Here is a 13,896-nt window from a genome sequence, read left to right as displayed (position 1 = left end):
ACCCCAAGCATACTTCCAAAGTTGTGGCAAAATGGTTACGGACAACAAAGTCAAGGTATTGGAGTGGCCATTACACCAGCTCTGTCAGGAGGAGTTGGCCAAAATTCACCCGACTTATTGTGGAAAGCTTGTGGAAGGCTACCTGAAGCGTTTGACCCAAGTTAAGCAATTTAAAGGCAATGCTACCAAATGCTTATTGAGTGTATGTAAACTTCTGACACACTGGGAATGTGATGAAAGAAATAAAAGCTGAAATAAATCATTCTCACTACTATTATTCTGACATATCACAATCTTAAAATAAAGTGGTGATCCTAACTGACCTAAGACAGGGAATCTTTACTAGGATTACATGTCAGGAATTGTGAAAAACTGAGTTTAATGTATTTGGCTAAGGTGCATGTAAACTTCCGACTTCAACTGTATATAATGGAAGGGTTATAATATTGAATATTGCCAGTCACCTCATTATTTGCTTTGTGAATAACCCAGATTGTGTGTTAATTAATTACTGTATACAGTACTCCCAGTTCTTTGTCTGACACTCCCTTTTTTGCACACACCCACTTGCGTACACACACACGCAGGTGTGGCGGTGGCAGGACGTTGTGGCAACGAACTTTGTGCCAAACAGGTAAAGCTCCTTTCTCACCCTCTTCCCGTTTAACTGGTGAGACTGAGACCAATAACAGAGGTGAGTGACTGAGCAAACAAACATGCACCCGTCCAAAGAGGATCTCCACAGGGAAAGGTGTTCCAACCATGTAGAAGGAAGGTTTATGGTTTACTAACCAGTGTGTGCGACTATTTAATGCACAGAATATTAGATAGTGTTACCTAGTGTTGATTTTTCAGTGTTACATTTCTAGTGTTGATTCAGGTGTTAAATTAACGTTGTAAGTGTTGGTGTAAATAACCAGTATTAAACCAAAACCACGCCCATCAATATCATATTTCCCAGCATGCTATATTGAAGGCTGATTTTTTTTATTGCTTATGTCAACAACTATGTTTTTGCATGTACATTGATTGATTATGCCTCTGAAATAAACTCAGCAAAAAAAGAAACATCCCTTCTTCAGGACCCTGTCTTTCAAAGGTATTTTGTAAAAATCCAAATAACTTCACAGATCTTCATTGTAAAGGGGTTAAACACTATTTCCCATGCTTGTTCAATGAACAATAAACAATTAATGGACATGCACCTGTGGAACGGTTGTTAAGACCCTAACAGATGGTAGGCAATTAAGGTCACAGTTATGAAAACTTAGGACACTAAAGAGGCCTTTCTACTGACTGAAGAACACCAGAAGAAAGACGCTCAGGGTCCCTGCTCATCTGCATGAACGTGCATTAGGAATGCTGCAAGGAGGCATGAGGACTGCAGATGTGGCCAGGGCAATAAATTGCAATGTCCGTACTGCGAGATGCCTTAGACAGCGCTAAAGGAAGACAGGACGGACAGCGGTTCGTCCTCACAGTGGCAGACCACGTGTAACAACACCTGTACAGGATCTGTACATCCGAACATCGCACCTGCGGGACAGGTACAGGATGGCAACAACAACTGCCCGAGTTACACCAGGAACTCACAATCCCTCCATCAGTGCTCAGACTATCCACAATAGGCTGAGAGAGGCTGGACTGAGGGCTTGTAGGCCTGTTGTAAGGCATCTCCTCACCATAGGCAACAAACCCACCATCGCTGGACCAGACAGGACTGGCAAAAAGTGCTCTTCACTGACGAGTCGCGGTTTTGTCTCACCAGGGGGGATGGTCGGATTCGCGTTTATCATCAAAGGAATGAGCATTACACCGAGGCCTGTACTCTGGAGCGGGATCGATTTGGAAGTGGAGGGTCCGTCATGGTCTGGGGCGGTGTGTCACAGCATCATCGGAAGCTTGTTGTCATTGCAGGCAATCTCAACGCTGTGCGTTACAGGGAAGACATCCTCCTCCCTCATGTGGTACCCTTCCTGCAGGCTCATCCTGACATGACCCTCCAGCATGACAATGCCACAAGCCATACTGCTCGTTCTGTGCGTGATTTCCTGCAAGACAGGAATGTCAATGTTCTGCCATAGCTAGCGAAGAGCCCGGATATCAATCCCATTGAGCACGCCTGAGACCTGTTGGATTGGAGGGTGAGGGCTAGGGCCATTCCCCCGAGAAATGTCCGGGAACTTGCAGGTGCCTTGGTGGAAGAGTGGGGTGACATCTCACAGCAAGAACAGGCAAATCTAGTGCAGTCCATGAGGGGGAGATTCAATTCAGTAATTAATGCAGCTGGTGGCCACACCAGATACTGACTGTTACTTTTGATTTTGACCCCCCCCCACCCCCCTTTTTCAGGGACACATTATTCCATATCTGTTAGTCACATATCTGTGGAACTTTTTCAGTTTATGTCTAAGTTGTTGTATCAGCATCCTGGAGTCGGCAGCATCCTGGAATTGCCTCTTCACTGTTGACGTTGAGACTGGTGTTTTGTGGGTACTATTTAATGAAGCTTCCAGTTGAGGACTTGTGAGGCATCTGTTTCTCAAACTAGACACTAATGTACTTGTCCACTTGCTCAGTTGTGCACCGGGGCCTCCTACTCCACTTTCTATTCTGGTTAGGGCCAGTTTGCGCTGTTCTGTGAAGGGAGTAGTACACAGCTTTGTACGAGATCTTTGTTTCAAAGAAAAGTCTTTGTTTCTGGCCATTTTGAGCCTGTAATCGAACCCACAAATGCAGATGCTCCAGATACTCAAGTAGTCTAAATAATGACTGTTTTATTGCTTCTTTAAATCAGAACAACAGTTTTCAGCTGTGCTAACATAATTGCAAAAGGGTTTTCTAATGATCTATTAACCGTTTAAAATTATAAACTTGGATTAGTTAACACAATGTGCCATTGGAACAGAGGAGTGATGGTTGCTGATAATGGGCCTCTGAACGCCTATGGAGATATTCAATAAAAAATGTGTCATTTCCAACTACAATAGTTATTTACAACATTAACAATGTCTACACTGTATTTCTGATCAATTTGATGTTATTTTAATAGACAAAAAATGTGCTTTTCTTTCAAAAACAAAGACATTTCTAAGTGACCCCAAAGTTTTGATACGGTAGCTAGCGTATGTAAATGTGAAATTCCTTTTTTTTGTTGTTTTTAATACATTTGCTAACATTTCTAAAAAACTAATTTTGCTTTATCATTATGGAGTGTGTCGATTGATGAGGGGGATGAAAAACAATTTAATCAATTTTAGAATAAGGATGTAAAATTCCAGGGGTCTGGATACTTTCCTAATGCACTGTATATTGAATGTCTTGTAAATAGTACTGGCAAGGAATTCATTGTAATTCTACTGTATTCATTAGCTTCCTTTCAACTCATTGTTTCTCTTTTAGCCCTGAGTGATAATAAAACCTCTTTCAGCTGTCCAAATTTTACACATCTCCTCTCAGTTGGCCTCAAATAATAACACTCACAGCTGCACTGCCAGAGCCAGCTGCTGCACAGAGCTGTAGCAGGTGATTGGACTTATTTGGAGCAAGCCAGGGTCATGTGACCACAAAATGGTGGAAGCTGTTAGCTTTTTCTAAGCTGAGCATCTCTATCAAGAGCCTGGGAGGAAGAGAGAAAAAGTGTGAGATACAGCTGAAATATATCCATGCTCTAAGACAGAGAAGGACAGAGATTCCTGTGCCCCAGTAGTGGTGAGTAGATGGATTTAATGTGATGAAAAATAAAGAAAAAGGAGAAGAGAGACGTATTTATTTTCTAGAGACAGGAAGAGATAATGGAGAGGGAGGGGCTGCTGTCATCAGCACTGTGGTCCTGTACTGCACTATGTATGAGGTGGCTCAGCATCCTCCCTGGAGTAAAGCAGCTGATGCCGATCTTGTTATACCTATCGTATGCATGCACGCGTGTGTGTCTGTGTGTGTGATTCAGCATCAGCAGAAGCTTATGTAATTCATCATTGCTGTTCAGAAATCAGCTATTCTGATCAGCGTTTTTCTTTTTGTTGTATTTGCTAATGCAATCAGATTTGTCTTCTCCCATCTGAAAAATAAACCAGGATCATTTTAATGTGCGTGAGTGCACGTGTCGGTTGGTTTACTTACATCTGTGCTCAATCTGTGCTCGAGTAAGCGTGTGGACATTTGAGTCAGCAGATGAGAGACGGAGGAGAGAGAGAGAGAGAAGGGGCTGCTGATGCTGTAACAGCCTTACCCTCTTCCCTCCCCATCCATCTCTCCGCCTCCTGCTAGAATAGATGGATTATTCACAGCGGAGAGATCTGATGACCTTTATCCTCAACACTCCTCCCACTGCCCTCCCTCTCCCTCTCTCCCCCTCTGCTGTGGTCATTGAAATCATCCCGGCAGCAATGATAGAGACACAGTCCTGACAGTGTGCCTGTAGGAAATGGCTTGCATGTGACTGTGTACTGTACAATACTGCCAACTGAGTTCACTCATTTCTGTGTGTGTGTGTGTGTGTGTATATGAACAGACTAACACAAAACACAGTCAGGCTCTCACTGGTACGCTGTATTGAGTCCTAGATTAGGGACTGTTGTGTATGATGATTCTCCACAGCAATGTAGAGGTTGAAGGACCACAGTAGGGGGGATTGTGTCTGTGTAACCTGTCAAAGTTAAAATTCTATTCGTTCCTTGTGGTGCGAACCGCATGCAAACACGCGCACACGCACACACACACACACTTGCCTCTCCTGTGTTTATTGGGTCTGTATTCAGTGTGTCACTGGTCTGCTATGTGTTGTCTTAATGTCCCCCTGGGTGATGAAGGGATGGACCTGGCGTCTCACAGTAAGACGACCTCCGAGGGGGCCGAGGGCAGACCAGGTGAGCCTCAAACCACCGGCAACTCCGTATGGGATGAGGGGTTGTTATGCCGTCATTACTCTGCGGCTGCCTGCAGAACTAAGCTGTCAGTTAATTAGACACACTCTCACATTCACATGCAGCACCATGATGAGGTTAGTTACTCACACAGGCATTAACTCATTCATAATACGTACACATAAGCTACTTACAGCTATATCATGTTAAGGTCCAACTGTTTTTCATCTTTAGCACAGGTTGGTAGCTTTTAAGAGGACAACTAGTCAAAATGCCATAACCCTACACTCCATGGAGAGTATGGAGAGTCAGCAAATGTTAGAAGGCTTCATATATATATATATATAGAGCCTTCTAACATTTCCACTGACTCCTCCCCTTCCCTCCCTCTAGCCCCTCCCAATTCACTGCCCCTGCAGGGTGCTCCAGGTGGCCCGTCCCAGAGGAAGAAGCTCTCCGCCCCATGTATCAGCCTCTCATTGGACCAGAGCGAGGACGACGCCCTAGAGACGCCCGACGACCTTGACATTAACGTGGACGACCTGGACACGCCCGATGACGCAGACTATCTGGACTACACCGACAATGAGCTGGACTGGGATGGTTAGTCAGTCTAGGACCTCCATACTCAGACCGCGGTCCGGATCTGAACGCAGAATGGGGTCAATACGGACCGCGGGTCCCGACACCCACTTTTTAATTTTTTTACTCGGTTGGGCTTCGACCCTAGTATCACATTAACACACAAAATACATGCAAAATGTGTAGAATTACGGGGAATTAGCTTTAAAATTGCAACATTTTCTCTCCGCCAACAAGAGGGGAGAGAAATCGGTTTCGAGGTTGAGGTTTGTTATGTTGATAAATGACCAAATCCATCCAGACCTTTGCCACATAGGACATTTGTGTCACCGGACGTTCTCAAATAGTACTTGAGTACCCCTGGTTTAGGAGTACGTCCCAAATGGGCCGCTATAGTGCACTTATGTAGGGCTATTTCAAACACAGACTAATACACTAAATAAGATATTACGCCCCTTGGAAGCTGGAACTTCAATGAAAATGTTATTTCTTATACTTAATTTCTCTGTAATCATATTTCTGCTGTGTAGATTAGAAATCAATTTATAGTGCATCTGGTTTTTGTAATAGCTGTGTTTCTGCCTTTTGCCCCAAACCAGAACCCCCAACAGGGGAGAAGGAGATGTGCAAGCCGATTCCCACATGTAGCACGGAGGAGGAGCGTCAGGATGGGAATCTGTGTAGGGCAGTGGTCATCGGAGAGCAGGAACACCGCATTAACATGAAGATCATTGAGCCCTACCAGAGAGTTATCTCCCATGGAGGTACAGGACAGTTCTGGTCGTTGTTCTCCGTTTTATACCTTTATTTGATTTTATAGACCTTCTCTTGCCTCCTTTCTCTTGATGGCGTCTTCCATACAAAATATATTTTAATCTCATGGAACGTAATAGGGCTTAATTGCAGGATAATACATTAAAAGGGCTAATCAGACACACAGTGATATTTACTGATGGCAGACGACAGAGAAAAACAAACAAACAGAAAAAGGAAACAGCCAAACACCACACCACAGCACCAAGCCTCTCGACAGGGCGCTCTTATAAACTGTTGTGGTGTGGGTCATATGTGAATATTTCTTTACAAGTTTTGGGTTTCCTTCATCAGGGTACTATGGAAATGGAGTGAACGCCATCATAGTGTTTGCAGCGTGTTTCCTCCCTGACAGCGACAGTGAGGACTACCATGAAATCATGGAGCATCTCTTCCTGTGAGTTACACCTAGAATCCTCCTCATCCTCAGAGCTCCTGACTTGAATCTATTTCCTGGTCTGAACCCTACAACTTACCCCTGACAAGTACACCTTTCATTGAAAAGTTCTTAAAGGATATATTGCATGTTCTTAAGTCTGTCTGTATCCCCCCCAAATCCCTTAACCCTGCGAGACCCATCATTGTATAAATACAACTTTTCCTAAATTGCATCCTGTACCGTTCCTAAACTAAAAAAAATAATGTCAGACACTACATAGTGCATCTTCTTAGACCCAGATGCACAGTACCAGTCAAAAGTTTGGACACACCTACTCATTCAAGTGTTTTTCTTTATTTTTACTATTTTCTACATTGTATATAATAATAGTGAAGACATCAAAACTATGAAATAACACATATGGAAACATGAAGTAACCAAAAAAGTGTTAAACAAATCAAAATATATTTTATATTTGAGATTCTTTAAAGTAGCCACCCTTTGCCTTGATGACCGCTTTGCACACTTGGCATTCTCTCAACCAGCTTCACCTGGCCACAAGACTGCTAATTAGTTCATTAATGGTTACCCAGACTATCTGCACTGACTCTATGCACACTCACAAAGACTGTATAAACACTACTTATAAACTGGGTGTTTCGAGCCCTGAATGCTGATTGGCTGACAGTATAGACCGTATAGCAAGGGTATGACAAAACATTTATTTTTTACTGTTTTTAATTATGTTGGTAACTAATTTATAATAGCAATAAGGAACCTTGGGGGTTTGTGATATATGGCCAATATATCACGGCTAAGGACTGTGTCCTAGCACTCCGTGTTGCTTCGTACATAAGAACAGCCCTTAGGCGTGGTATATTGGCCATATACCACACCCCCATGCTTTATTTCTTAAATACACACTCACACTACACTGACACTCTCACACACATTCATATATATATATATATATATATATATATATATATATATATATATATATATATATATATATATATATATATATATATATATATATATATATATATATATATGCATACGCACACAAGCACACATGCTGCTGCTGATACTCTGTTATTTATTTTACTCTTATTATTATCTATCCTAATGCCTAGTCACTTTACCTTGCCTGTATGTACATATCTACCACAAATACCTCATACCTCTACATATTGATCTGGTAATTGTACTCCCTGTATGTAGCTTGATTCTTGTGCATTTTATTCCTCATGGTACTATTTTTATTGTTATTATAACTTTTTACAAACTTCTTCAGGATCGATGGGTCCCCCACGGGACGGTTGAGTTAACGTAAGCTATAATGCTAAGCTATAATCATACATACGTAAGCTATAATCATACACTCGGTTCAGCATGAGGTTGTAAGTAACAAGACAATTTCCCAGGACATAGACATATCTGATATTGGCAGAAAGCTTAAATTCTTGTTAATCTAACTGCACTGTCCAATTTACAGTAGCTATTACAGTGAAATAATACCATACTATTGCTTGAGGAGAGTGCACAGTTATGAACTTGAAAAGTTATTAATAAACCAATTAGGCACATTTGGGTGGTCTTGATACAACATTTTGAACATAAATGCAACAGTTCATTGGATCAGTCTGAAACTTTGCACATACACTGCAAAGTTTCAGTTTGTTTTCTTTGTATTTTCTTTTACCAGATCTGAATGTGTTATATTCTCCTACATTCATTTCACATTTCCACAAACTTCAAAGTGTTTCCTTTCAAATGATATTAAGAATATGCATATCTTCGCTTCAGGGCCTGAGCTACGGCAGTTAGATTTGGATATGTCATTTTAGGCGGAAACAAAAAAGGGTCCGATTTTATTATTAACTCTGCATCGTTGGGAAGTGCTTGTAAGTAAGCATTTCACGATTAAGTCTACACCCGTTGCATGTGACAAATAACATTAGATTTGATCAGTAGCTTCTGAAACATTAGAAAACTGTCCACTCGCCTGAGACCACACTGGTCCCCTACAAAAGCATATGGTGTAAGTCATCCATGCAAGTACATAACTTTTTTCCCTTGATTTCTCTAAGATGTAATGATTATATAGAAAAAAGAAATTGAGAAACAAAGATTATGAGCTAGAGGTGGTTTTGTAAGTGTTGCAGAAACACAACATTGGGCTTAAAGGGTTGCCAAACAGACATTGGGCCACATTCATATATTGATAGACAAGTTAGAGAGATTGTTTTCCTTCCAAATTCTGCAAATATGGACAACCAAATACTTCAAGACTAACTTTGATCTCCCCTCTACACATTAAAATAAATACTTAAAAAAAAAAAAAAAAATATATATATATATATATATATATATATATATGTGTGGTTTATGAGATTAGAATACTGCCATTGATGACCATCTATTTTATGGTAAAGTAGTAAGATAGGACCTCTCGAAATGAAGCCAGAAAGGACAACCAAATATTACTACAAGTAAGTTAGATGTTCTCCATACATAGAAAACCCACAACATAGTTGATCCTTTCAAAAAATATGTTCTTGACAACAAAATAGAAACATATAAAATTGGTTGAGTTGATCAATTAAAAAAAATAATTCCAACACACATTTTCCCTAACATTGAAGCCCAATGTTGCATTTTTGCAATGTTTCCAGAAAATGTCAAATATATTATTTTCATAATCAGAAGCCTATTACAAGTATTTCTGAAGGGTAATATGTTGTTCTTCATTTGGATCTATGCCTGGGTCTCACAGGGTTAAACGGCGATAAGGTTCTAATCTAACCCATGTAGCGCAATCATTCACCATGATGCTCGTCTCTTTACCTTTTACCTGTACGCGTTCTAAATCATACACTCGGTTCATGATTGACGTGTACCTCCCCTACTGTATATCCTGCCTTCAGGTATGTGATCAGCACGTTGGAGCTGATGGTGGCAGAAGACTATATGATCATCTACTTGAACGGAGCCACGCCCCACAGGAGGATGCCTGGACTGGGCTGGCTCAAGAAGTGTTACCAGATGATTGACAGGAGGTCATTTGACATATGGTTGATTTATGGATGAGTTGATGGATTTTTTGTTGTTGTATGGAAAAAGTGTGAGGGGGAGGGGGGATAGTCAGGCCCACAGGGTAATATGTGAAAGGATTTACGTGTAATTATTTCCCATGTGGTCAACTGTAATAACATTGTAGCATGCCACATCACACAAATGTACTCAATATAAGAATGTTGATGAATGTTTGGTTTCAGGCTCAGGAAGAATTTGAAATCCTTCATCATCGTCCACCCGTCCTGGTTTATACGGACCATACTAGCCCTCACTCGGCCCTTCATCAGGTAAACACACACATGAATGACTCTGTTCTAAGTAAAGAAATCTCTGAGCATATTTCATTACACAGGGATTGAAATGTAGCATACATGACTGTAATTTATTGTTGATCAGTCTCTCACATTGCTGTGGAGAATTTATTTTGCCCACTCTTGCATGCAGAACCGCTTTGACTCAGTAACATTTGGGGGTTTTCAAGCATGAACTGCTCGTTTCAAGTCCTGCCTCAACATCTCAATTGGGATTAGGTCTGGACTTTGACGAGGCCATTCCAAAACTTAAAATTTGTTGCTTAAAAAAAAAAAGAGTTAATGTCGACCTGATTGTGTGTTTTGAATCATTGTCTTGCTGCATGACTTCAGCTTCAGATCACAGACGGATGGCCTGGGTCCCATTTTTTTGACATAGGTCCCATTATTGCCTGTTGGAAACCAAACACTGCATTTCACAGTAAGAACCTTATACCAATGGTCAAGCATGGTGGTGGTAGTGTGATGGTTTGGGGTTGCTTTGCCGCCTCAGGGCCTGGACGACTTGCCTTAACCTTTCTAGTGCAGGCGTTCCGCTAGCGGAACCTCTCGACAACATTCCACTGAAAAGGCAGTGCGTGAAATTCAAAAATATTTTGTCGAAATATGTAACTTTCACACATTAACAAGTCCAGTCAAACATAGGAGTCACAAAAAGCAGAAATATAGATAAAATTAATCACTAACCTTTGATGATCTTCATCAGATGACACTCATAGGACATCATGTTACACAATACATGTATGTTTTGTTCGATAATGTGCATATTTATATCCAAAAATCTCAGTTTACGTGTTACTGCGCGTTACGTGCAGTAATGTTTTGATTCCAAAACATCCGGTGATTTTGCAGAAATATTGATAAAAGATACAAGTGTTATTCACAGAATTAAAGATAGACTTAATGCAACCGTGCTTGAAAATCCACAAACGTCGCTGAGTTAAAGCAGTTCTGCCTGGAAGAGCGGGCCATAAGTCCTCCACAGCGACCTGAGAGACTGATCAACAGCTACAGGGAGTGTGTGGTTGGAGTCATTGCAGCTAAAGGTGGCACAACCAGTCAGTGTAAGGGGGCAATTACTTTTTTCACACAGGGGCATTGGGTGTTGCATAACTTTGTTTATGAAATAAACGAAGTAAGCATGTAATTGTTGTGTTATTTGTTTACTCAGGTTCCCTTCAACAGAATAATAGGTTTTGGTTGAAGACCTGATAACATTCAGTATCAAAAATATGCAAAGTAGAGAAAATTAGAAAGGGGGAAAATACTTTTTTCACAGCGATGTATATCTTGTTTTGTCACAGCACCAAGTTCAGCAATAAGATCAAGTATGTGAACAGCCTGGCTGAGCTGCAGGAACTCTTCCCCATGGAACACGTCCACATCCCAGAGTGCATCATTAGGTGAGCCCAGTCCACCCCCCCCACTCCCTTTCATCCTCCTCTCCCCTCCTCGCCTTCCATTCCCTTCCTCTCCCCCTCTTCCATATCATTCCATATCCCCTCCTCTCCTGTGACCTGTAACTGACTCTCAATTTATCTTCTGTTGTCAACTCTCATCCCCAGTCTTGACGAGGAGCTGAAGGAAGCGGCGGTGAGCTCAACGTAAGCATAGATTTTGTCCCTCATTACTATATGGCTGCAGAAACAGAAACTATGTATCCCCACTTCTGTTCTCTCTTAGCCAGACTCCCATTTATCAAATGATCCTGTTTAAGATCAGAAATGCTTTTATGTTGGATGAGAGCCTACTCCACTGCTGTGGGTTTTGCTCTGACCACTTTCATAATGCAATTATATGAAAATGTGATAAATGCACCTCGCAGCGCATTTGTCATCCACATCAACAAACCATAGATTACGATCATATGATTAATAATGGTGATATATCACGGATGGTAAATGAGACAAGTCTGAGAACATGATGTAGAATTCCAATGAGAAACATACTCATTTGACCATATTTGGCTCTGCCTTCCTGACAAAAGACACATACATACCATCGATTCAATATGTAGCCCACAACATATTTACCACTGCACCGTAGATTCCCGTCTGACGTTTATTCTTTCTCTTCCTTTCTTCTGCAGAGTGAGCAGTTTCCTCCAGGGACCCGAGCCGACGCCGGGGAAACCTGAGTGAGTAAGTAAGACCACTAAAGCTACTTGTTTAAGTGCAGTCTGAAGAGAGATGGCCTTGTCTGGCTTGTCTGTCCTTCATGTAAACATTCCAACAGTCTATCCCATACGGCACCCTATTCAATATATAACACACTACCAGGACCTGATCAAAAGTAGGGCACTATAGAGGGGAATAGGGTCCCACGTGGGATGCATACTCTAACATTAATGCCTCTCCTTTCCTTGGCGTCTCTTCCTCTGCAGAGCCGATAAAACCAACGCGAACAACTCCTAGACAAAGTGGCATTCAACAACGGTGGAAATGAATGCTCGTCTCGAAATGGAATGTCACGTTGTTTGAAAACTCATGATTGTCTTGTGTGCTGGATGCAGTAAAAACAGATGTACTGTAAGGTATATTCCTGTGTGTTTGTGTGACGTGGAATCGACTATGAAGACTCGCCATATTCCCTGTTAGTACTCAGACGTAGATCCTATGAAGACCACTGTAAAATCCATCTACAACACCTCTGACAGACCAGAGATGAGCATGTGGGGTTTCTTAATGCTGGTCTTTGGGACCCACAGGTTGCACTGTTTTGTTTCTTCCCAGCACTAACGTACCTGGTAGCACACCATGGTCTTGATGATGAGTTGAATAATCGGGTGTGTTAGTGCTGGGTTGGAACAAAAATGTGCACTCATGCAGGTTGCCCAGGACCAGTATTAATAATCCCCACGATGAGACTACTGGGATACTTGACAGTAAATCCACATTACCATGATAGTTTGTGAAGGACATAAATATGATGTGGGTCACTCACAGTGCAGTACACACGTCCATTCAAAGTTTTAATGTTGTACTTTGGTAATAATGCATGAGAAGCGGTGAAGCACTAATATTGTCCATCTTGGATTTAGACAAGTCATTATGTCCTTGAGACATCACATCAATGACGGTACGTCAAAATCAATCTCACATATCTATGACATGCTAAAATCCGAGTCCCCTTAGGAAACGACCAAGTAACGCGTCTCATCGATCTTTTTTTACATCTGAAAATCATTTGGATCTTGATGAGAGTGTTGGACAGATAAATCCCTAGATGTTTTCACTTTGAATCAATCTGACGAACAGTGGATGACAAGAGTAACCACGGAAATATAATGAATTATATTTGTGTGTAACTAAGTGAATGTGTGAAAACAAGCTATCATTACATTGTGAGAGCATGTCTTTTCAGATGACTGGTCCTGTGAGAGTCGAGTGTGATGTGTGTGTGTGTGTGTGTGTGTATGTGTGTGTGCGTGTGTCCTGTCAGTGTGTTTCCGTCAGACATCCTACATGTTCACCATCTAGGGCTCTTGTCTCTGCACCAAACAGGATATGACCTCAAGAGGAGGACAGAGAGAGAGAAGCGGGGGTCTCTGTGTAAAGCACAATATCGCGTACTGTGTGTGTCAGTGTGTGTGCGTGTTTCAATGCATGCTTCCTCAGATGCTCGGTGGCTCTTTGACCCAGGGCTCTTCTACATTGTGTGTAAAATGTGTTATATGATGGAACACTATATCAATAAATACAACTTTTACTCCGAGCATTGCTCCTGTGCTTTTCCCTCACGTTCCATCTATCCATCTATGCCATTGACCTTTCTACCACAACACCAGGGTCGTATTCATTAGGGTGTGCAATGAAAATGAGCATTTCTTATTGAATAAGTACAGGTTGTCCCGTTTTCTTTCTTT

At 41.6% G+C, this 13,896-nt stretch overlaps 1 protein-coding gene across 2 annotated transcripts; it reads left to right on the top strand.

The window, feature by feature from the left end:
• Positions 1–3,240: 3,240 nt before the first annotated feature.
• Positions 3,241–13,745, top strand: LOC112219663 (protein prune homolog 2-like). 2 transcript variants are annotated; one of them, XM_024381125.2, is made up of 11 exons: positions 3,241–3,711; positions 4,812–4,868; positions 5,259–5,468; positions 6,047–6,211; positions 6,555–6,657; positions 9,570–9,701; positions 9,921–10,007; positions 11,336–11,434; positions 11,597–11,635; positions 12,121–12,168; positions 12,415–13,745. In XM_024381125.2, the coding sequence occupies exons 2-11, from the start codon at positions 4,814–4,816 to the stop codon at positions 12,443–12,445; spliced, it is 969 nt and encodes a 322-aa protein (XP_024236893.1). In that variant the 5' UTR covers positions 3,241–3,711; positions 4,812–4,813; the 3' UTR covers positions 12,446–13,745. The 2 variants fall into 2 exon arrangements, with proteins under 2 accessions (XP_024236893.1, XP_024236894.1); XM_024381126.2 differs by having other exon boundaries at positions 3,243–3,711; positions 12,121–12,172.
• The last annotated feature ends 151 nt before the right edge of the window (positions 13,746–13,896 follow it).

This window comes from Oncorhynchus tshawytscha, linkage group LG20, assembly GCF_018296145.1.
Source record: "Oncorhynchus tshawytscha isolate Ot180627B linkage group LG20, Otsh_v2.0, whole genome shotgun sequence".
In the NCBI taxonomy this organism is placed as follows: Eukaryota; Metazoa; Chordata; class Actinopteri; order Salmoniformes; family Salmonidae; genus Oncorhynchus; species Oncorhynchus tshawytscha.
Note: the sequence above shows the minus strand (reverse complement) of the source record. Positions and strands in the feature narration are given on the sequence as shown.

Coding starts and splice junctions, on each gene's coding strand:
- LOC112219663 (XM_024381125.2), top strand. CDS start 4,814: ATGGACCTGGCGTCTCACAGTAAGACGACCTCCGAGGGGGCCGAGGGC. Junction 6,658..9,569: donor ATCATGGAGCATCTCTTCCT/GTGAGTTACACC, acceptor TCCTGCCTTCAG/GTATGTGATCAGCACGTTGG. Junction 11,636..12,120: donor GAAGCGGCGGTGAGCTCAAC/GTAAGCATAGAT, acceptor TTTCTTCTGCAG/AGTGAGCAGTTTCCTCCAGG.